The 24,025-nt window shown below is 37.7% G+C and overlaps 1 protein-coding gene across 6 annotated transcripts in view; it reads right to left on the bottom strand.

Moving 5' to 3' along the window:
- KIT (KIT proto-oncogene, receptor tyrosine kinase) overlaps positions 1–24,025 on the bottom strand; it is an 80,345-nt gene that overhangs the window by 28,137 nt on the left and 28,183 nt on the right. For 4 of the 6 annotated variants that reach the window (XM_033106418.1, XM_033106420.1, XM_033106423.1 and 1 more), the window contains exons 2-7: positions 17,442–17,711; positions 14,294–14,575; positions 13,054–13,190; positions 8,816–8,987; positions 4,740–4,929; positions 2,563–2,678 (exon numbers count right to left, since the gene is read on the bottom strand). In XM_033106418.1, coding sequence (XP_032962309.1) covers positions 2,563–2,678; positions 4,740–4,929; positions 8,816–8,987; positions 13,054–13,190; positions 14,294–14,575; positions 17,442–17,711 — 1,167 coding nt within the window. The remainder of the gene's footprint in view (positions 1–2,562; positions 2,679–4,739; positions 4,930–8,815; positions 8,988–13,053; positions 13,191–14,293; positions 14,576–17,441; positions 17,712–24,025) is intronic. The other 2 variants (XM_033106419.1, XM_033106421.1) reach the window with 1 other exon arrangement.

The raw sequence follows: 24,025 nt of genomic DNA, 5'->3' as shown, positions 1-24,025 counted from the left end.
GTGCAATTTCTTTCATCCTTGGGGGCTAAGCTTCTTTACAGAATGAATCACACAGATCTACATAAGTATTTGGCTCAGCTAAAATGTTATGTCAAAATGGACACAACTGCTCCAATTTTAAATTTTAAAACTATTTTTAGCTTTTGATTTTAAGTTTTAACATAAAAAAAAATTCTTGCCCCATAATAGTGCTAACTAGAACTCTTTTTAATTTCCCCCACCCCCCCCAAAAAAAATGAACACAGAAATTAGCTAAGTATATCTGTGAAGAGCAATGGGACATAATCCACCAGAGGCAAAAATGTTTTAAGTGTCACATAAAAATGCTACCTCTATCAAAGCATTTGGAGATCAAGAAATCCCATGTGTTAGGTGAGTGAAATAAATGCCTTTAGTCAATTTAGTGTTTGTAACAAATTGACATCAATAAAAAGACTTCCTGAAGAGCTTAACCTAAAAGGGCAGGGACTACACTACCCTCATCTGTTCGCCCAGTGGCATGAATCAGGAGCGCAGTAAATGCTGGGTGCATGTCTGCGACCCAGGCTCCAGAATACAGATAAGGCTCCTGGATTAACACAAAATCTAGAAAGGATCATTTGGGAAAGTTAATGCTATTTCCCACCTAGTTTCAAACAGGCATGAGTTCACCAGCGGAGGGACTTAATACTGATCCTGTCAGATTGGCAAATTGACCTTGTAAGTAAAATGGTAGCAATTTTGTCACCCAGATAAAAGTAAGGGTGACTTCAGAGACGTCTTTCTAAGGTCAGTGACTCATCACCAACTAGCACACCACACATTAGCAAATGGAAGCATGAAAAACAGAAAAAGAGGCAAATCTTAATGCCTACTTGGCCTTGAAGCCAAGGAAAGATATACAAAAGGTGCTAATTTTATAAAATTCCCAACTACTGAGCTTCTCAAAGTTAGGTCTGTGGAGGTCACTTCCGTGATCTGCTGTCACTAGTCCACAGGAGGCTAAGTCCAGAAACTGAGAATAAGCATTTAGATGGAACAATTTGTTAGTAACTTTTATATCTGTTGAGTCTAAAAAAAAAAACAAAAACAAACTACCATCTTATAGTTTGTGTATCTCTGTTCTTTTTCACTTCACTTTCTACTAACTGGTTGTTACTATATTTTATAAGAAATATTGGTCCAGAATAAATTGCAAATTTCAAAAAAACAAAAGGTCTTTTAGCATAGATTGAGAAGCACCACACCAGAGCACACAAAATAAAGTTTTATGTGGACAGAGTATGTATAATATGCTTGCAAGGATGTTGATTTACCTGCAACTGTCTCTTAAGTTACTTGAGTATTAAAATTTTTCAGAAGCAGGTAATTGTGCCCATGTGCAATACACTAAGCTCCTCTGATTAACACCTGAATTAATCGAGAGATACCTGAATTGCAGGCTAATGAAATACCGTATAATCAAAACTGTCTCAAGGAACTGAGATATTAATTAATGTGATTCCCTTGGAAAAAGAAGAGTTTTGTGGTCAAACAAGTTTGAGATATACCCTCCATTCCACAGCCCGCTCCTAGGAAGGCACAACACACATCAGCATACTAAGGATCCTGAGAAAGCCTGTTGTTAAGGAAAGTGTTTAACTGCACAGACGTGACCCTCTTTTATCTAAATACTTATCTTGTTCAAGAAACACAATTTTGAAAACACTGGTATAGTCAAAAGGCTCCAGATCAGCAATCAAAAATACCCCAAGTATCACTTAGTAGCTGGTTTTTGTCTTCATTTGTACATGGATCATGCTACCCATCCCTCGTATCATTGAGAAGCAGTATCAGTGAGATAATAATGCAAAAATCACTTCATACAGCAAGGTAAGCTCCTTGTGGGCAAGGAATTGGCTCCCATCCTACTACCAGACACACCCCCAGTGCTCAGCAGTTACTAAGTTATTCTCTAGGGACTATTCCAGGTTGTCTCCTCATCACCCCACAAACCCAGAATGGCTAATTCCGATGGCCATTTTGTGGGCCACTGCCTTGGAATTCTGTCTTTGGAAGCCTCTCATCCTTGGGTCCTCTGGCTGATGTGGTGTGGCAGGCACCTGCCACCCTTCCTTGGAAATGCAGATAAGCCCCAGGGCAGAGCCAGGAGGAAGCCCTGCACTTGGCAAAATCCCCAGCTGGTGAGCATCATAACAAAGAAATCACGTCAGGGCTTGATAGCATCTCTTTTCCACCTAATACCATAATCCAGCGCCTCTTCAACCTCTGGCTCCCCATTTTGACAATCAATAATAATGCATTGTCCCTCAAAGAACTATATTATTTAAAACTTCAAAGGCAGCACACAGAATTTGAGGAACATCTACAAGGTCCCGTGGTCAGTGAAATGTAGGACAAGGAATTGGTTTTCGCACACATTGTTCCAACCGCCAAACCACGGGATCTTGTAGGTCAAAATTATCATGAAATATTATTTACATAGTACACAATGAGCTCAGGTCTGCAGCTGTTACAAACACGAACCAAAACTTAAAATGATAAAAAAAAATTAAAAGATAAGGAGTCATTTATTTTACTCACTGTTCACGTAAACATTAAATGTCACGGAAGAATTGGCATCCGAATTGGACACTAGAAATGTGTAAATGCCTCCTTCAGTCCCTTTTAATCTGGTTAGATGAAGTTCAGTTACATATCTACAAAGAAATGACAATAAATCAATCACCTGTGGATGGCCTGCCTCAAGCTCATGTCATTTCCAGTTTCTATCTGGAAATATACGCCTGTTTAGGGAAAACACAGCTCACTTAACTCAGTATGAACAAGATCCACCTTAACAAACACAAACATACACATACATATTTAATTTGGGACATGTGCCTGTCATGTGAGAATACAGAGTGGGAAAAGTCTTTCTTGGTAAAAAGGCCACCTCACGGAGACTACAGCCTCTCCCTCCTCTTGTGCTGTCCTCAGAGCCACCTTCTCAACAGTGTCGTGAACTCACCTGCCCTGCTTTGCTTTAGCAACATTGGCCTGGAAAAACCCCAGACTGGCAGACACCGCAGGGCTCTCACAGCAAGGTCAATATGGTTGCCCTCACCTTCCTTCTTCTTGCAACACCACAATCTCCTGGTTTTACCTCTTAACCCCTTTACTTCTTGAGTGTTCTTTGCAGTACTTGCTAATCGAGCTTCTGTTTCACTGCAGGGCCACCAGATGTGTCTGTGCAGACTGAGTACATGGGCCGTTGGGGGTGTTACTAACCTGGCCTCCGGTGTGGACAGCGTGCCCTCAACCCACAGGAGGTACACAGCCAACTAGACGTACGCAGTGGGGTGTTCAGGCCCCTGGCACAGGCTCTCCACTCATGCACTGAACTACCTGCTATTTGTTTACACGTTCATGTTTTTACCTCTAGTCCAGACTTCTCTGGCCATGCCTCCTCTTCTGAGCTATTTTCATGCCGCCATGCCCCCTGCAGTGGATGCAGCTAATAATGGCTCCCACCTTGCGCACTTAGACCCACTTGGAAGCTGACTGTCTGCCGGGTTTACAGCGAATGAGTGACTGACCATGGGGAGGGACAAGGGCTCAGCTCCAGAGCACCCTTGGGATCAGACTGTACCTCAGCTTCACCTCACCCACATCCTTTCCTCATTTCTCCTCCCCACCCTGGTCCTCCTCCACGCCCTGGCAAGTCTCTTTCTCCCTTAATGAACCCCTTGCCAGAGAACCTCTGCCCCAAGCTCTGCTTCTAGGTACCCTGACCTAGGATACCTCCTACCTGAACGTCTCTCAAGATGCCATGGTCAACCGCAAATTCAGCAAACCTCAAATTCAACAAACCCCAAGTCCCACTCCTCTCCTCAAATGGTATCACCTCACCTCTCACCGTGACTGACAGATCCAAACTCCTAAAGGGCATCTTCAGCTCTTCCCTCTCTCTCCTACCCTCTTAATCACAAAGTCTTGTTAAGGGGGTAGCCTGGACACCTCCCAAATCCGTCCTCTTCCCTCCAACCCTTAGACCTTGGTCCAGGACAGCATCGGCTCTCACCCACATTCTCACAATAGCCAACAGCTCCTGACTGTAAAAATAGAAATTCTATCTAGGCACTTACCTCTTATTGGCTGTTTGATTTGGGTCAAATTATTGAACTCTTCTACAGAAATGAGGGAAATAAGAGTGCCTACTCATAGGGTTTGTGAGGACTAAAATTGAATTAATACACAAAGGGTACTTAGAACAGCACAAGGCAGGAAAAAAGTGCACACAGCTTATACATAGTGCTATTATTGCTACTATATTTTGTTATAAATGTTTTGAAGATCAAATGAGAGGTCTACTGTAAAAGAGCTCAGGTTCACTGTCTGGCCCAAAGCTACTTAATGATTCTTAGTTTTCTTACAGTTGAAAAACAAATGAGTAAGTACACTAACTTTCCTCTTTCTCTGAAGAGAATTATTTAATGTGTCTCTAGTATATGCCAGTCATTGCTTTTGAAGCACCCTCAGAACTCTGGAAAGAACTATCCTCCATCTTACAAATGAGAAAACTGAGGCACTGACTTTTTTGGGGTGCCTGAAATACACAGCAAAATGAAATACTGGGAAGAAGACTCAGGAAGCAACCCCAAACTTCCTTCTATGCAAGGTATCCTCTCATACATTTATAGGTCACAGAAATAGGACCTGGTAAGCCAAGTGCAAGACGAGGAAAAGGTATAATCCTTAGAGCAAGGCTCATTTCTTACCTGATATTACTTTCATTCTCAGACTTGGGATAATTTTCCCATTTATCAGTGAAGGTTTTGTTCATATATATCCACTGTTGGTGATCAGGTTTCGGATATGCCTCGTATTCAACAATCAAATCTACATTTTCTCCATCATTTACAAATATTGTAGTATTCGCCATAGGGAAGATATTAATGAATCCTTTATCTAATCACAACAGAATTAAACAGAAAGAAACCATTGTCCACAGCTACCCAACAAAAAACACAACTTCATCTTTGGATTACAAAGGTGATTGATTGATTTCCAGTATGACTTGGCAATAACAAGAGAATTTAAACTCGCCATTTGACATTTTATTTTGCTCTTCTAGAATCACTGTCATAATGTGAGAAAGGACACACACATGAAATATTTATTCTCCCATCTCTGTCTCTTAAACGACGCTCTTAAAGATCTATCACCATCTTATAAGTCTTCTCTAAGTACTAGTCTTGATGTTTATTAGGTTAAAAACTATTTGGACTAAATAGTTAGCCCATACCCAGACTCAGTATAAGTGTATATGTGATAAGAAGGTATCATAAATCAAGAAGGGAAAGAGAGCCTTTGATGTTCAATAAAAATGTTGAAAGAATGTTTTTTAGTATTTTAAGTAAATTTGGGTCTTTTCATATTATATTAATATATCAGAGGTAAATCAAGGACAGCATTTTAACAATCAAACCGTATCTTTAACTAAACAAGGAACCAACTCCTATAAAACTTCTATAAAGGGCGCAGATATTTAGGCTTTTTTAGACGCAACAGAAGAAAAAATCATAAAAGACAAATCTGAATAAACATTTTAAAATGACTACATAGTAAAATTAATTAAGGTAATAGGAAAAGAGGACATAAAAATATAGAAGGAAAGTATTTAAACTAGTAATTAAAATAAGGGAGCACTTTTCACTAATTAAAAATGTCAATACTTCAATAAAGCTGTTTCAAAAATAAAGTATACTATCCTTTGGAAAAATAGCAAAACTAATTTGAAATAAACCCAATAATTTTTGTAAGTGTAGCAAAGTGTCACGCTGAATGACACATTGTAAATTGGCACAACTCTTAGAAAGCATCTCATAATGTAGATTTTTAAAAATTATTCTTCAATTTAAACCCTGTAATTTCCATTTGAGTGAGGTGGATAGCTACATACGGAAGTGCTACTTACACTAGTTATAATAATTTTAAAAATGAGAAACTGGTTAAATAAATAAAGTAACCCTTAGAAATGATTATATAATAATAATAATATAAAAACATCTTGAAAAAGAACATAAGTGCCAATATTATTTTTAGAGCCACCATTTATGGAATACTTACTATGTGGCAAGAAGTGCCCTAAGTACTTTAGTGTACATTTTATTTAATAATTATGACAATATTTAATCTTATAACAATTCTGAAATAGAAAGCTTATAACTCCAAATTTATAAATGAAAAAAAAAAAAAGTCCTAGAAAGCCAAACACATGGCTACCCAATGTCAGAGCCTAGATTTTAATACAGGTGTATGAGAAGCCAAGGCTGGCCTGTTCTTACTATAGTATACCCTAGAGGCTCTACATACTTTCAGAGAGAGAGACAGAGAGAGAAGGAAATTGTATATATAATTAAAACCCTGTTGCATTCAAAACTATAAATAATATACCAAATTTTTTAAATGGTTATGTCATGTTAGTGGGATTATGAAAGAGTTCTAATTTTATTTTTCTATTTTTTCAAATTAAAAAAAATAATTTTGAAATTTAAAATTATTATTTCTAGTGCTATTTGGTTAAATATATTGAAGTCCCACATGACGTTGTCATGATATTATTTACTGCCCTTTAAGTTTCCTATAGATTCAGAACAAAAACTGGAGTCTAACTCCCTTTGTACCAATTGAAAAAGGATTTTTCAAATGAGACTGGAAAACCATCCAAATGAAAACTGGATATGGACACCACCACCTTATTCTAATACCTGAATCATAAATGATAACCCCTGCCATTCTTTAAGCTAATTTAGGTTAATTTTGAGGAAATAAATGTTTCACCTGAATGCTACATTAAATTTTCAGGTTTTCAAGGTTATAAATTCAAACCACACAATCGAAAATATTGCATGGAACTATTTCTCTCACAATCACCACTATTATATAAAATATTTGTCTTAAGTTCCCTCTGAGTTTGCTATAGTCCAGTTTGCTCAATATAGTTTTATGTCCTATAGTGGAATGGAGCTTCAAATTCATGAAGTATAAGAATTACCAGAATCAAAGAACTCCATCTGGGTTGTTATAATATAAAATATGATTTTTTTTCAAGTACTTCTGCATTAAGAAATTGGTTATGTACTAATATTTAATCAAATGCAAACAGTATGCCAGGCACTTATATAAAATTTACTGCCTTTTCTCCTTCCCACAGTCTTGGGAGTTATAGACTGTGTTTCTCAGAAGAGAAAATGCAAGCAGAGTTAAAGTAGGGTACATTAGAAAGCCAGGTGGCAGAGCCCCAACTCAAAACCAGGTCGGGCCATCCTAAAGCCTCGTTCTCTCTATTACTCCACACTGTATCCAGATCTTTTTCCCAGCCCCTAGAGAAATTACCTTTCTCTTTGTCCCTTCCTGTTCTTGTCCCATCACAACACACTCTCAAAACAATCCAAAACCAGATTCAGGTTTCTTGGCCACAAGTCTTTCCAGTTACACTGTTATATTCTTGGAAATAGATGAGTGGATTTTTAAAATGCGATTACATACAACAATATGCTCAAAACATCCTTACTAATTGATTTCCGGAGCTAAAGCTGATATATCAACATGCTCCCTAATCAACTTAGCAAATTAGCACTTATGGAGTTTAATATTTTAAAAGCATAGCCATCTATTCAAATTAATAAACGGTTCACAATCACGTTTAGGGACAGAGTTGTACTCTTTCTCTGTGTTGAGTCTATAGTTGCAAGTAAGGTCTTTTTCATGTTCAGTCTGCTGAGATACTTTCCATTACAACATGGGCAGAAATACCAAAATTATCTGAAATTTTTGTGGGATAAATCAGACCTCTAACATTGTTACAAAAATTACAGAAGAGATATGGGGGAAAGGAGAGCAATGAAAACAAATATGGCATTTTATTATTGCTCATGATGAAGAATTTCTCCACCCTACAAGTACTTAATCAAAGTCAAGCATTAAGAATAGGGTTGCGTTAAAAATACAAGAAAACAGATTAAATTCACACAATACTCAAAAGACAAAAAAAAAAAAATGTACAAATGAAGTAATTTAAAATCATTATTTTCTGTAAATCAACAACATCAGGTACTTCACAACACTCTGTTCTCTTTAAGTAGATGCTTGGAAAATAAATATTTAGGGAAATTTCTAGAGTAGGGAAGAAAAGGCTAAACCCATGTGTTGTGTATACAAGATATGAGGGCGTTAAGGGCACAAGCTACCATGTTCCAGTTTACGCTCTGTAGAACCAGTGACCCAGTCCCTGTAGACCCCATTCCCGAAGGTTCCTGCTACAGCCTGTAAGGTTGGACGATAAGGTGCAATGGGGTGGGGAGGAGAAGCCCAATTCATCCCTTCCTGCTACCCAGCAAGAACCATGAGTGCTAAAACAATACATCAAAAGACTGAGCAGCCCCACCAAAAGAGTCAGAGAATTACTTTAAGCTCTAAGCGTTTGCGCTCCTCAATAGAGGAATTCTACATCCATTTTCAAACTCAAGTCACTTAGTAAGAACTAGAATTTTTTAAAAAGCTCGACTTATGTTTTATTTCTTTGGTGGGGAGGAGAGAGTGAGTAGCACAGAGAATGAAAGGTTTGAACAACTTCAATTACAGCTTTCCACTTCCCTCTATTAAACTGATAGAATCTGCTTTTGTGCTATAACTGGAAAAGGCTACAATGATAATTTTCATTCATTCATTCAGTGATAATAAAAATTTCTAAAAATCTGTTCAACATTCCATTTCCATAAAAAGGAAACTATCTAGTAATTTCTTCTTTCACTACTGCCAGTAATTTACACATTCCCATAGAGATATTTACCTACTACTTCCAAGGTTGTTGTGACATTTGCTGATCCAAAAGTATTATTGGCGTAACACATGAACACTCCAGAATCATTAACTCTTGCTGAGCTGATAGTCAACCTTTCCTGACGTACAAAACTGAAGTCACCTTGATGCCGGCTATTACTCATTACCTGTGCTTTAGTCTGCTGGTTTCAGAAGGAGAGAAAAAAACCAAAGATTACCATAAAATTTATATTCAGGATCTTTCCTGGATAAATTAAAAATAGCAGCAATTAACTTCTACATATTAGCATTCATTATACACTACTTAAGAATAATAAAGCATCGTGACAAGTCTGTCATTGGAACACTTCATAGTATTACAGGATTATATTGAAAGATAGTCATTATTAATGATTAGAAAAAACATGAAAATTCATTTCTTAACAACTATAGCAAAAGTAATTCCAAATTCTCTGCAGTGCTAATATTTTTAAGTACCAAATTTTAAAAGTCACTATACAAGAAATATTACAGAATACTAATATTTTATAATGAGTCAGCATACTTATGTCATATCTCGTTTTGTTACATATTTTTTCTATTCTATATCCCTGTGATTGAAAGAAACACATTGCTAATAATAATGTTCTATTTTATTAACATGTATATTATTTTATGAATAAAAAGAGAATCACAAGTTAGTCTAAAACTAACTTGGAAATTCATCCTAAAGTTTTTATCCAGCAGAAGTTTGGCAACTATTAAAGGGAGTTCCAAGACATATAATACATATAAAAACAAGCCCAAATTATTTAAGCAGGAGCTGAAGAGAAAAGATTGTGAATCTACTCTTGTGATATCACCATCTCATTTATTTGTCTGCAGAAAGACATGGAGAGATTTCTTGTACGGAAAATGTCATGGAAAAAAAAACCCATAATATAAACTATAGCCACTCTCTGAAAAAATTAAAAGGAGTAGCATATAGCTTTCTACATCTTCCAAATTTTCTGAAATGTGACACATTCCTATTACAATGAAGAGAAAAGCAACTGAAAAAGGAAAGTAAACAGGATCTTATGTTGACATAGACCAAGATCAAGGGTGATTCGTTGGCCAGGCCACAGTGAACTTAGCGTTAGACCATTCCGACAGTATTGTAAATCAAAACAACCCTTCTGGAAAGCAACTTGGCAGTATGTTCATACCCCTGATCAACTCCAGCAAATTTACATCAAGGAAATAACTCAACAAAAAACAAAAGCTCTAAAATGTTTACTGCAGTGAAAGCTTGGAGATGACCTAAATGTATACCAGGTATCAAAATAACAAATATGTGAAAACAAGAAAATGTTTAAACTATTTAAAAAGGATAAACTGAGTGTAACTTAAAACTGCAGCATGGGGACAGAGAATATATGGAAAAAAAAATGCAGGCAATATAGCATTTATAAGGACACTAAGCCACATATGACTACTGAGCACTTGAAATGCAATACTCCAAATTGAATTGTGTCAAAAATATAAAATACGTCCCAAATTTTAAGACTTAATATGAAAAAAAAAGTAAAATATCCCATTAATAATTTTATGCCAGCTACATGATAAAATAATATTTTTGATATATTGGGTCAAATAAAATATACTATTAAAATGAATTTTACTTTTACTCTTTGTCATGTGCCTCTTGGAAAATTTAAAATTACACAGGAGGCTCGTATTTTATTTCCATTGCACAGTACTGCTATATACAATGGTGGGATTATATCTATTTCTCTTTTTTTCTCATGTTGTTATATTTTTGGAAAATTTTTACATTAAAAATAAAAGCTGACTTCCAAAGTTAAATGTTTCAAAATAAAAAGAAGAGAAACCTGCTTTCTGTTAATTGTGAGATCTTTGGCAAGTCAAGGGTACCACTAGTCTTTTGTTTCTAAAAGGCAATGAGAGAACAAAGATCTTCAAAGGCCTCTCCAGTTTGGAGCACTATGTAGATTTAAAGATACCCTTCTAAAAGATTCTTCTAATAATTGATAGACATCTGCCATTTCACTGCCTAAGATCAAGTGTTAAGAAAATTCAATAGCAAGGTGAAATGACAGTTTCTATAGCTTTTCCCAGGCCATCATGGCACAGACTTTTCCTCTGCAAAGGCAGAGTGACAGTGGACAGATAACATACCATATTCTATATTTAAGGTATCTTCCTTCTAGTTCTTGCAAAAGCCCAAGAGTCTACTATAGGGAGCTAAACAGGAACACTGAAATGTCAGTGGAAGGAATAGCTTGGTCATAAATGATGCAATATCAACACCTAAACCCAAAGACAATAATTTAGGATAGTGTCAAAGGTCATAATCAAAAGCAAGTAAAATGTGAAGGTTTAAAAGCATTAGAAAAGCTACCCAAGATTCACAAATATTGAATAAACTCCAAGACTCCCCGTATGTTTTAAAACTAGCAATTGCAAAAACTCTAAAACAGTTTATCCTAAATTTCATTGTGAGTTAAACTTATTCTAAATGGCCAAAATCAACTATGGATTTTTAAGATAATTTGGTAATGCTAACAGTGCTAAGTATTCCACATTAAGCCAAAGGATAGCAATAAAAGATTCATGGATGAACCTTGGCACAGAGCCATAAGCCCCATCTGGAAGTCACACATTACATATTGTTTGCACGTGATTTGGTTTTCCTTAACCCTTGGAGGTGCACACAGGGATTTCCCCAAAGAGCTCCCCACACTGAAGGCTTATCTACCAGTGCCAGTGGACTAATTGGGAATGGCATGCAGGGCCTCCTGGGGGAAATGGTTCAGAACAAAACTGCCTGGGGCAATTTAATTTCTCATCTCAAAAAGGCTAATTTTCAAGTTATATAGAGGCTCAAATACACACACCGTCTAAACTGTTCTCTCATCTGAAATTAAGGATTATAGAAAGTCAGTTAGTATGGGATTGTGTTCTGTAAGGTTAGTCAAAAATCCGTATATACACTTTTGTTTACTATTAAATTATATGATATGGAAACTAAAACTTGTTTCTCTGAGCCATTGGTTTGCAAAAACAAGTCTACAGGACAATCCATTCTCCTAACCAACGGCAGGCTTCATTTAACAAGGTATCATCCATCACAGGACTATATGAATACCATCATAATGCTTTGCATTATGCTAATCACCATGGTTACTTGTTTAGCAAAGAATTCTTTAAACAAGCATGAAGTTGCCATTGTTGAATATAGGGCATGAGGAGGAAAAAGAGGAGGAGAGAAAAATATAGCATTTCTTTTTTCCAATGTAATGCACACATGTGTACTGAAGAAAAACCACCATTGATAGCTTATTAACTAGATGGCCTAGATTATTCATACAAAAATTATTGAAAATTCAGTCAATGGAAATTTTAAAGCAACATATTAGGGAAATTGGACATTTTAAAGACCTTGGCTATTATTAAGAGTAAAGAGAAAAAAAAAACCTTCAACTATAACTGGCTAAAAATTTATTTTTTAAGATATGCCTAACATAGTAATCTGACGTACAGAAGACAATTCAATATGCCTTTGTTAAACGAATGAGAATCTAAACATGTCCAAATGTTTTGGATTAAAGATAACCATTTTATTAACAGCCACTAAAACAAGTAGAAAACCATTAGCAACTTGATCGCAGGTAACCAGTCTCCAAGGAGGAAATCAGATCCATACAAAAAGAAACCCCCTTCTCAAATGGAAAGGCCACTTTGTGGGGGAGGGAAGAACTTACTGGTTAATATCTAAGACCATTTATTCTTTTTAAACATGGAAGGAAAAAATTGGCAACTCTTCCCAATCTTTTAAATAACCTGGCCTGAAGAGTACTGATAATAGCTTTAAAAAAACAAGATATTTATGAAGTCAACCGTTATTTGTTTTTTGTGCTTTTTTTTTTTTTAAATTTTCCTACTAAAGTCATTCAAAACAAACAGCATGAAGTGATGACTTGAGTCTAGAGTTCTCTCTTCGATTTTCTCAAAATAAATTTACAAAATGACATTTGCTTGTTATCAATAGTGAGTGTACACGTCTACATATGGTGTTGTGAAAGGGGAAAATATGCATCTCGACACACTCCCAGACAGTTCCACCTCAGACAGACACACCAGCTGAGCCATCCCCCCAGGACAATTAATAGACTTAGGGGGAAAAAAAAATAAAAAAAAACCCTGATAATCTCCCACATAGAGAGAACAATACATGGAGAAAAATGAAAGAAACAATTTACTTACCTGGCTGTTTTCCTTTATCCACATTGAGTACACGGAACTAGATACATCTTTTATCAAGCATGTCACTGTAAATTCCTCTCCTTCTCTAAGAAGGTAGCTTGCTTTGGACACAGACACAACTGGTACAGCTCTGATGGCTAGAATAAAAAGAAATGTGGCCCTCAAATAATTTGTTCTATTATCGCATGACATTTTAACTTACCATTTTTCCTCATATGTGCACACAGCTTATTTTGTCATCTTTTAAGTAAAATATAAAGTATGGCACTAACTGATCTGTATTACATATCTGAAGACAGCAGCAATTAAATCATGCATTCTTCAAGTAAATTCATTGATAATGAGTGAAAAAGACAGGAATGTCCTCTTTAGATTACAGTGCTCCTGGACAATGCTGTTTCAAAACAGGCAGAAGCCCTGGCATACCTAGTGAAGTGGCATTAATCTTTACCTCTCATAACCTTGGTTTCATGAGGATGTGATCTACAACTAATTATATTCTTTTTACCAAACAGTCATCTTGCCCAGGCACTGTAAAAATAGTACCTTCCTTGTTTCTCAAAATCCCAGGGCTTCAATAATCAAATTTTCCTTAATTCCAATGAGCATACTTTTCAAAAGCCTTAATAAAAGCTCTTCACTAGCTGAATGCCAACTGGGATGGAATGAGATGATCCCTGAGCTGCAAAATCTACATATCTTCCTGCTACCAAAATAGAATGCCACAATAATAAGGTCCATAGTCAGTTGGTACTTTCCTCCTCAGATTGTGACGAGTTGGAGAATGTGTGAAAATAGCTTGAGGAGAACGTCGACTCATAGATCAATAGTACATCAAGGAGAGAATAATCTGTATGCTAATCTTTTCAAATAGTGTAACTATAGCTTCTCCACGGGTGTCTCCTGGAAGGAACACTTAGTGCAATTTTTATGAAATTCCGGGGTGTCCTAGAGTCAGTAGGTTTAATCACTGTCCCCAGTCCAGTCTAAATGATAGTCTACGGCAGACACACCCAGATGGAGGTAGTCATGGGCTGGTCCCATGGGGTTGAGACTGTGAAATAAAGAATTCACAAGCAACCGACATTGTTTGGAAGCTGGGGGAGGTGAGGCTGTGGGGGTGTCCTGAGGAGCCAGCTGCCTGACTGACTACCTTAAGGTAGACCAGTGAGAAGACAGAAGTTGCCTTTAGATCAACAGATGCTCCAACTCCCAGAAGAAAGTAAGAAAGGGCCCATACCTGCCCTCACTTTCAGCGTAAATTTCTTCGACAGCACTGACTTGCCCTTCTTGTAGGCAGAGCAGTGCAAGCAGAGGCGATGATACTCCCGCTTCACGTTTCTGATCGTGATGCCGGCCTTGGGATCCGCCACAAAGGTCAAGTCCTGGGGAAGAGGTTTCCCCTCGCACCCCGTGAGGGAGTAATCCGTCACGTCTGGGTCGGTCAGCGGGCAGCGGACCAGCGTATCATTGCCTTCTTTCCCATACAGGGGAAGGTCAATGAGAAAAAGCTTTGCAGGATCTAGAGCATATTAAAAAGCAGCAGTTTGAATGGCTGAAAACAGTTTTAAAAGATCGAAAATGTTACCTTTCATGACAATTCCTGGTGGTTCAAATAGATGTTGACTTTTTTTCTTTGCAAGCAAAAGTAGACTTTTTCCAAATAATATTAACATGTAAGAGTTAACATTTATTAAACATTTTCCACATGTCAGGCACTCAGCTTGGTTCATTATACACTTTATTTCATTTGCCACTCAAAACACCCCTATGTGATGGCCACTATCATTATCCCCATTTTATAGATGAAGAAACTAAAGTCTCAACAAAGTGACTCTCCTAAAGTGACGTGGCCCAGAAATGGCTGGGCAGAACTCAAACCCTGGTCTGACTGATACCATAATTGAGCTCTTAAAACTGAGAATATTTTATTACAACCATGACTCATTTTCTGCAACAGGTAATATTTCAAGGAGCAAGGGCCAAGAATAAGCCATCTGATGATACCTGTTAGGGTCAGGGGAAGGTGTTCTTCCGCTTACCCCTCTGGGTGGGACCTTTCCAGAGTTCCCAGTCTCTAGGATCTTTCAGCTTCTGAACTGAATCTAGAAAACTATCAGCAGGGCACTCAGTACAAATAACGTGTGGGCCTTACTCTATTTGAATTCTTTGAAAGTTATATTTAAATATAACTTCTAGAAATCAAATAATTTCAAATGCACAAGAAGAGCTTATGAATTTCAGGAATGCTGTGGCAAATACTTTCTCATCTAAACCAGGACCCTTGTGAGTGAAAGGGGGTGCTATTAATAATTATGCCAGGATACCAGGGGCGTACTGGGAAAGGCTCAGGCAGACTGGGACCCCATATACGCAAAGACAAACCTCATTCTGTACACACAATATGCTGCTACCCTCTGCTGTGGAAAAATAATACAGATACATAGTTGGGCCAACAGGTTACATTTAAAAAAATTTTTTTTGATTGTCCTTTCCGTCTGGAAATTAGGTGTTCCACAAAAATCAATTTAACATAATCGACATATACTTCTTACCATTTAATTTTGACCAATTTTGAAAAATAGTTTTCCAAAATGAATCATGCACCTCCCAGCCTTACATTTATTCTGTGAATAAATTACTTCATGATGGGTGAACTATGGTCCAAGGCCAGAGTTGGTTATTTTTCCATCTACTCTTTCTCAGTTGCTTAAGTCTGTCTCCTACAACAATGTACCAATTTCCTTCATTGCTGTAACATAGATTATGTAAGTATCCACCATCTTAAATCAATAATAATGAAGTACAGTTCTAAGTTACTGAGGATGACTTCCCTATAAAGAAAATGAGTGAGCTCCATGAGACTGATTTGACTCATTGAGCAGTTTTCCTCATGTAATCAGTCTTCTACCTATCCTATCAATAAACCAACTGATACTTATTACCACCTGGAAATTACAGAACACCTTTGAATGTCAAAGAACCACCCACAGGTTGGTTCAACAACTATGGAACCATGCCCAGAAGCTAAGCTGTGGCCTAGCAATGTATATCTCTTTCAACTACCACACTAGGAAAGGACCACGGACAAACGAAGGAGAGGCAGAGTCAATTTCATGGCAACCATTATAGAGAACATGTGAGTCAACTTTATTAACCCTTACAGTGCTGGGATTTGCACAATTCTGTCTTCCTAATAACAATGAGGTAGAGAAAACAAAGCAGATGATCTTATCCAAAGGTTGCATTGAGGAACTGAGACTCTTGAGGTTGCTGAGATCTGCAAGATGGGATAAACTTCTTCATTATTCTTCCACAATACCAGGGATGAAGCCTCCTAGTCAGGCCTGTTTCAATGATAGCCCCAGTCAAGGTACAAACCTAGGACTAGAACTGGGCCTCTACTTCTCCTACCGTGTTTCTCTGAAAATAAGACCTAGCTGGACCATCAGTTCTAATGAGTCTTTTGGAGCAAAAATTAATATAAGACCCGGTAGTTGTTATGTTATGTTATGTTATGTTATGTTATGTTATGTTATGTTATGTTATATAAGACCAGGTCTTATAGTAAAATAAGACCAGGTCTCATTAATTTTTGCTCCAAAAGACGCATTAGAGCTGATGGTCCGGCGAAGTCTTATTTTTGGGGAAACATGGTATATAACCTGGCAGTGTCTCTCTTAAGCTTCAAGTACTTCAGTTTTTACATCAACGAAAAGGTACTCCTCCCCAACCCCACCCAACCCTGGCCCAGCAAACCTCCTCTTGACAATGACATTAAAAACACACACAGATGAATCACTGAATTTATCATAGGAAATGAGGTCTAGAAATGCAAGTATCATATTTTCCTAGGAGGTCACATGTTTCTAAGAGGTCACAATTTTTTAAATGAACCAACTGACATCTATCAAGAACCTAGGAAGGATACAGGACACTTTGCTGACTGAGTTATTTTTCTGAGTTTACTCCCTAAAAGTGGGTCAATTCTTTTGAAGTCTTGGTCTGTTTGGGTCTTTAGAGACCGTCAGCTCCCTGAAGCATTTTTACTGAGTGAGAGTATCTGAGATCTCAAGGCATTAAAATGCAACCTTCCCGAAGGACCTAATTTATTCTCAGGGTTTACTCAGACCCAGGACAAATGGGCGAACAATATTGTAATCTCATTAGGAACCATGTCACAGCCTTGCAGACCTTCAGCTAGAATCATACCCAAAGCCACTATGTATCAAAAGATGGAGAAACTAACAAAGAAAATTTTGTTTTAGGCTTTCTAGACCCAGCCAGTAATATTTTATCTATGGCTTAGTCATTTACACATCACCCATAAATAAGAACACGATATTAAGTTCTCTAACTGCACAGCATCAAAGAAAGCGAACATTTACCTCTAACAAACACATAAATGGAACTGCTTAAGCCGCCCTCATTGGTGCACGTGTAATTGCCTGTATTGGTGGCCTCTGCTTTCTCCATGATCCATTCATTGTGCGTTTTCTCACTCAATTGACCCAGGGTCTCAAAAGTCCATTTGACAAATCCTGGATCGGTGCATAACAGCCTAATCTCGTCGCCAACACTGACTATTAACTCTGATTTTGCTGGCTCGATGGACGGTGGAGACAGTTCCCCTGGACTCACAGATGGTTGAGAAGAGCCTGCCAAGAAAAATGAGAATCGTGTTGAGTATGATCTTTTTCCTTGGCGAAATAAAGCCTCTATTCCAATATTGATTTCCATCGTCTGTGTACTCTACAATAAAAATAGGACAAAGCCGTCTCTGCTATTTATAGTTAGAAAGAGTTCTGTTTAAAGTTTCTTACGGTCATCTACAAAATTAAGTTATTTTCTGCAACCCTCAATTAACCCTGAGCATCACACTTGGTGTGCAAGCCAAGACTGCTGGATACCATGGCCTTCTCTGGGTTAAACATACAGCTAGGTCAAGTTTCCTTTCTGAACATGGGACACCTCAACAGTACTTATATGCTGACACCTGGCTTACAAACAACAGAAACAAAATTTTACACCAAAAAAAAAAAAAAAAACCCAAAACAAAAAACAACTCTTGGCCTGTCACTCTTTTGGCAACATGTAAATGACCATGACATAGCTTGGCTTTATCTTAAAGCTTTGTGAATTCAGTTATTTCTATGCAGTTCTCTTTATACAGTGATATTCATCAAAAGGAGAAGTATTTATGAGTTTCAAACAATGAGACAGAAAATGAAAATTGCATTTTAAAGATCAGACCACAAGATATATCATGGCATATGTTGGGTTGCAGCCTAATCAGCGTAATGCCAGACAGGTTTCCTAGGCAGGAAACCAGTTTAAAGATGCAAACTTCAGACTCTGAATATGAAACTTGAACCTCAGAAAATCCACAGCACCCAAGTCACTCATTCACTCATGTATCTATTGCATGAATGCAAACATCTGTTCGTTAATTAAGACCTTCCTTATGATCTGTAAAAGCATCATTGAAGGTGCTAGGGGAAAGTCCATGTAGGTATGACACACGGTACTCACACATGATCCTTACTCCAGAGCTTCAAAAACACACTGCCAGTGTCAGAATCAGTGGGAAATAACTACAAGATCTAGGTTTAAGCCGAAGAAAAAGTTAGAGATGGGCTGGATCTGGACAATATCAGAAGAGGCAGAAGAGAAGACAGAATGAGAACAGAGTTGGTACACAAGGCGTTGAGAGCTCTGAAGAAACCATCCTGGACGGAAATAAGGTTCCCTTGTGGAGACCATGAGAGGTAAAACTAAGGAGGCAAAGCAGGATGAAACCAGATCATCCAGAGCCCTGCACATCTGGTATAATTACATAGAATGTACCACAGAGACCATGTAGAGTCAGTAGGAAAGTGACATGCCACAATGACATACCAATCATCAGCTAGATTCAAGGAGCTCGGTGAAAAGCTGCAGGCCTCAGGGAGGCAAAAGCAATAAGAACTAGAATAAGGATTTGAGATTAAAGAGTACGAGGACAATGCAATATAATGTCAGAGGAAAAACACATTAATGTGATAGGCTATAGTGCAATCAAAAATATAAAAGGTTGACTCATGAATGATCTAGGTAAAGAACAGAGAAGAAAAGGACCCCGGCTGAGGTGGGCTGGGGCAAAAGGAAAATAGAATTCCCTGGGGGACTTTCAATCACTTTTGCAGGTTCCTGGAAGAAATGGCTCATGTGCATAGCACGTATGCCCCCTCCACGCACAAGCAAGGTTGGAGACAAGAACCGACTTGAGCTGAAGGAGCAGAAGGAGCAGTAAAAGCCATCAAACCAGGTGGAGAAAGGGGCTGGTAGGAGGCAAAGGCAGTAAGAGGAAGCCATACCAGGAAACTCTCTGCAAGTTCAGGATGGTTGGGGGCGGGGAGGAATGAACAGTGTTCAGAAAAAAACTGGGACAAGAGAGGCAGTAGATGGACTTCTCACCTTGCCACCTGAAATTCAGATGGTGGAGTCAGAGCGGTAATGTGTTAAGTTAAAAGACTGGGGTCAGCTAATCAAGGGGAAGGGTTTGTGGGAAAAAGAACACACTGACTACCAATCTTGGAGAGCTCTTCAGTTAAGAAGGTGTAGAATAGAGTCAAGAGAGACTTTAAAAAAAAAGACCACCACCAGAAAGGAAGAGGAGAGGCTAAAGATGCAAGGAAGACAACAGATCAGAGGTTTCAAAGAGAAGGTGGGTGGGTCCTAGGCAGATGCTGAATAAGATCCAAGGGAATGAACAAAAGTCCCCAAATTTGGTTACAGAGAGACCACAGGAAATCCAAGAGTGCAATTTCACTTGAGTGGAAATTTCTGTTATGCTCTAAAGAAGGGCTGCAATTGTCCCCTGCAGATGTATATAGATGACCAGTCTCAATTCCAGTTTGTTATCTAGACAAATATTTATTTCATCTGGACACCTTTCAACCACGGCATCAATTGTCTCTTCATGTCATGCAAAGGAAACCTCAGATCAGAAGATATTCAGCAGCCTGCACTGATAGAAGATAACAATAAGGTCAATTATAATTATGAAAAGTTATTAAGCACCAACAACATGAGAAGTGCTATAGACGAGACTATGTGTGCCCAGTAGGCTCAGCATCTAAATGCAACAGCCAGAATATGGAAATAAAGTGACTGGGATTATTTTGAAAGGTATACAGAATGTTAAATAATGAAAAAGGGCACAGCAATAGATAAGACACTATTATTTCAATTATTTAATCCCCTTGAAAATGGGAGAACTTCCCAGTGAATATGAGTGATACTGACAGTAAATTCAATCCAAAAATTCTTAAAGAATTTATACTACAATATTTCAATCAATTCATTTTTCTCAAGAGTGAATCTTAACGCAGCATATAGATATTGCAATCTAGGAGAAGAAATATTGCTGACTTCCAGAGACCTACCATGCCAATGTAGGCAAGGCCTAGCTGTGTGACTCAAGGGAGGCCACTCGGCCTCTCTGTGTCCAAGTTTCCACATCTGGAAAATGATGATAAAAATACGTTCATCTCATAGGGTTCTTATGGGAATCGAATGCAGTAAATACATGCAAGGAACTTAACACAGAACTGGGCAGTTTGTAGTAAATGCTAGCTATTAGAGAAGCAGTAACGCATAGTAGGTAGGAACTTGGCTCTTGGATTAAGACTGTCTAGATTTGCACCCTGGCTCTGCCACTTAGTAAGTGTGTAATCTACAGGCAAGTAACTAGTCAACTCAGCCTCAGTTTCCTCATCTGTAAAATAGGGATGGTTAACATCACCTATTTCAGAAGGTTGTTTTGTAAAGCACTCAGAACTGTGGTTGGGCATATAGAAAACACATAATAATTATTAGACACAGTCATTCCACAAACAGAACCTCTTAAAATTTTTAAAAATCATTACCACCAGAAACATTCAGGGTTCTTATTTTATTTATAAATTCAACCCTCAAACCCATACTATAAAGTGAAAATAGAGTTTATATTAGAGAGGAACTGTGTGTATTATTCTCTTTATTCCAAACGATGTTGAATATTGTTATAATGTTCTCACAATAAAAAAAGACTAGAGATGTTAAAAGGTATGTGTACACATATGCATATATTTATTATATTTAAAATTCAATACCAGCAAGGAATTCCAACTGACCTTTGAAACTGCTCTGAAATTACACATTTTCAAATGTGTCTGGTACATAGCAGATTCTCAACAAATGTTGATTGAATTGGATTTTATTTACATCAGGACTCTTTGCATTAGAAAATGTACTTCCCTAACTATGTTTGGTAAGACTAATATTAAGAGTTGTTTTCTGTTTCCTGAACACGTGCTAATTAATGAGCCAATAAAAGTAATATATATATGGACCCCGCAGTGGCCCATGCAGGGATCGAACTGGCAATCTTGGTATTATTATGTAGCACCATGCTCATATACATATATATATATATATATATATATATATATATATATATATATATATGACAAAACCCGCCATTTTGGAGACCAAATAGTTTAGTCAATGATGGTTCTTGGCTATGAACTTATGAACTCCAGGAACTATTCAGCAAATACAGGGGGTGCCAAAAAAAAAAAAAAATGTATACACATTTTAAAAAAAAAAACTGTATTAAAATTGTAATACTCAATATATACCGATAACAAAAGATGAGTACAAGTCACATTTGACTTCTCCAATTATACGAGGTGCTCAAAATGGTTACCATCAGCGTCCAGACACTTCTGATTATGGCGAACTGCTGCTTGAGCAACGTGTCCACCTGTATACATTTTTTTTGGTACCCCTGGTATTTATCCCAGGTACCTTGCTAAGTGTTGAACAGAAGACAGTCCTTGCACTCAAAGAGCATAAATAAGGGAAGAAAGGGTCGCTTATGAACCATCAATAATGCAAGACTTTTAACAAGAGTTCAAGATAAATGCCAACATACCCTCCATAACCTCTTTCAGAAGTATAAAATTCCTCCTTACCCAAAGAGAATTGAAAGCAGGAACAAAAACATGTACTTTGTATACCCATATTCATATTTATAGCAGCTTTATGCACCAATAGTGGAAACAATAGTCAAAAGGTGGAAACAACTCAAGTGTCCATCAACAGATGAATGGATAAACTATATGGGGTATATACATACACCAGAATATTATTCAGTCATAAAAAGGAATGAAATTCCCACATAAGCTACAATGTGAATGAACTTTGCAAACATTATGCTAAGTGAAATAAACCAGACACAAAAGGATAAATATTGTTTGATTCCACTTATATAAGGTACCTAGTATACGTAAATTCATAAAGTAGAAATTACCGAGGGCTAGGGCAAAGAAGCACTAAAGAGTTATTGCTTAATGGGTGCAGAGTTTCTGTTTGGGATGACAAAAGAAGTTCTGGAAATGAACTTCTTTTTGATGGTTGCAGAACATTGTGAATGTACTTAATAGCACTGAATAGGACACTTAAAATTGTACTTTTTATATTATGTGTATTTTCTCATAATAAAAAAATACTAAAAATAAAAAAATCAACAATTCTTCAAGGCCCAAGGCTCAAACTTTCTCAGCCAACCTGGCTCTTTCTCACCTGACCACTCTTATTCCCATATTAGCTCCTGTGAGCCCCATAACTTTTTTTTTAAATCATGTCATTTAAAAAAAATTGTCATTATTTTGACGACGCCACACAGTTGTAACTGGAGGTATGCGTAGCATCTTCATTCCCGTATCTCTAGCACCTGATACAAAGCAGGCATTCCTAGCAGAAGCTTTTTTTTTTTTTTTTTTTTTTTTTTTAAGGAGGGCACAGCTCACAGTGGCCCATGCGGGGATCGAATCGGCAATCTTGGTATTATTATGTAGCACCATGCTCTAACCAATTGAGCTAACTAGGCACCCCCACTCCCCAGCAGAAGCTCTTTCAACCCTCTAGGCTGAATAACCTAGAAGTTTTAAACTGCACTGGCTCCTACAACCCAGGAGACTGAGTGCTCAAGGCTTGTAGGTTCTTCTCTCATAGATCTTTGCTATTCTACTCACACCATCTAAATCATTATGTTTGATTCTCAAATCGGTTTACGGAAGCTTGATTTGATACTGTATTATATATAAAGTCCATGTTATGAAAATAGATGAAATATAAGTGTATTGGGGAAATCTATTGATTCTCTGATAACTTAGAAATACATGAAAGGGGTGGCTCAAGTTAAAAAAAAACAGACTACCGTTAATTAAAGGTTGATAAAACATTACAGGATTGGGGTAGGGCCTCCAGTTCACAAACACAAGGGGAGATTCTGCATTCCCACTGTTTTTCATAAGCACTTCATTTAAGGAACCTGAAATTAGAAATTGCAGACCTTGCACTTGGGGTGTGGTGTAGGGTGAGGTCGGCAGCTCAGAACTCCCCTGAGAACTCCCATCAGTCAAACCAAGCTCAAAGTCAACCAGAACTCAAAGAAAAGGTTTTGATTCTCCATCAAAAAGAATGCGACTGTCCATCTCTCTTTTTCGTAAGCAAAAATATTCGAGGTATCCCTGTGTTTGTTGTGATCTGTCCATTAAAAGACTAACTGAGAGCCCAGACTGCACTTCTACTGTAGAAGGGTCTCAAAGACCTGTGTACATGGGAGAGACCTGCTTGAGCACGAGATGCTCCCCAATTACCTGCAGTGGTGGTTGGACCATGTCAAGCGTTACTGCAATCTAGAATCTCAACGATCCCACGGTCTTCACGCCCTTCACAAATGTCTACAGAGGCAAAAACTGGATTTACAGCTTAGGTTAAAAGTAAGGAAGTCATTTCAAAACTTTTTCTTCTTTGGAGACAAACATAAGGAACCAGGCAAAATAATGGCGGGGAAGAAAACCCACATAGAAAACCCAGTAGGAAGAAAACTTACTATAGTTATGGGGAAGTAGGGCAAGAAGAATTTTGAGTAAGACAAAGC

The sequence above is a fragment of the Rhinolophus ferrumequinum genome, chromosome 5 (genome assembly GCF_004115265.2).
Source record: "Rhinolophus ferrumequinum isolate MPI-CBG mRhiFer1 chromosome 5, mRhiFer1_v1.p, whole genome shotgun sequence".
In the NCBI taxonomy this organism is placed as follows: Eukaryota; Metazoa; Chordata; class Mammalia; order Chiroptera; family Rhinolophidae; genus Rhinolophus; species Rhinolophus ferrumequinum.
This window is presented reverse-complemented; position numbering and strand designations above follow the sequence as displayed.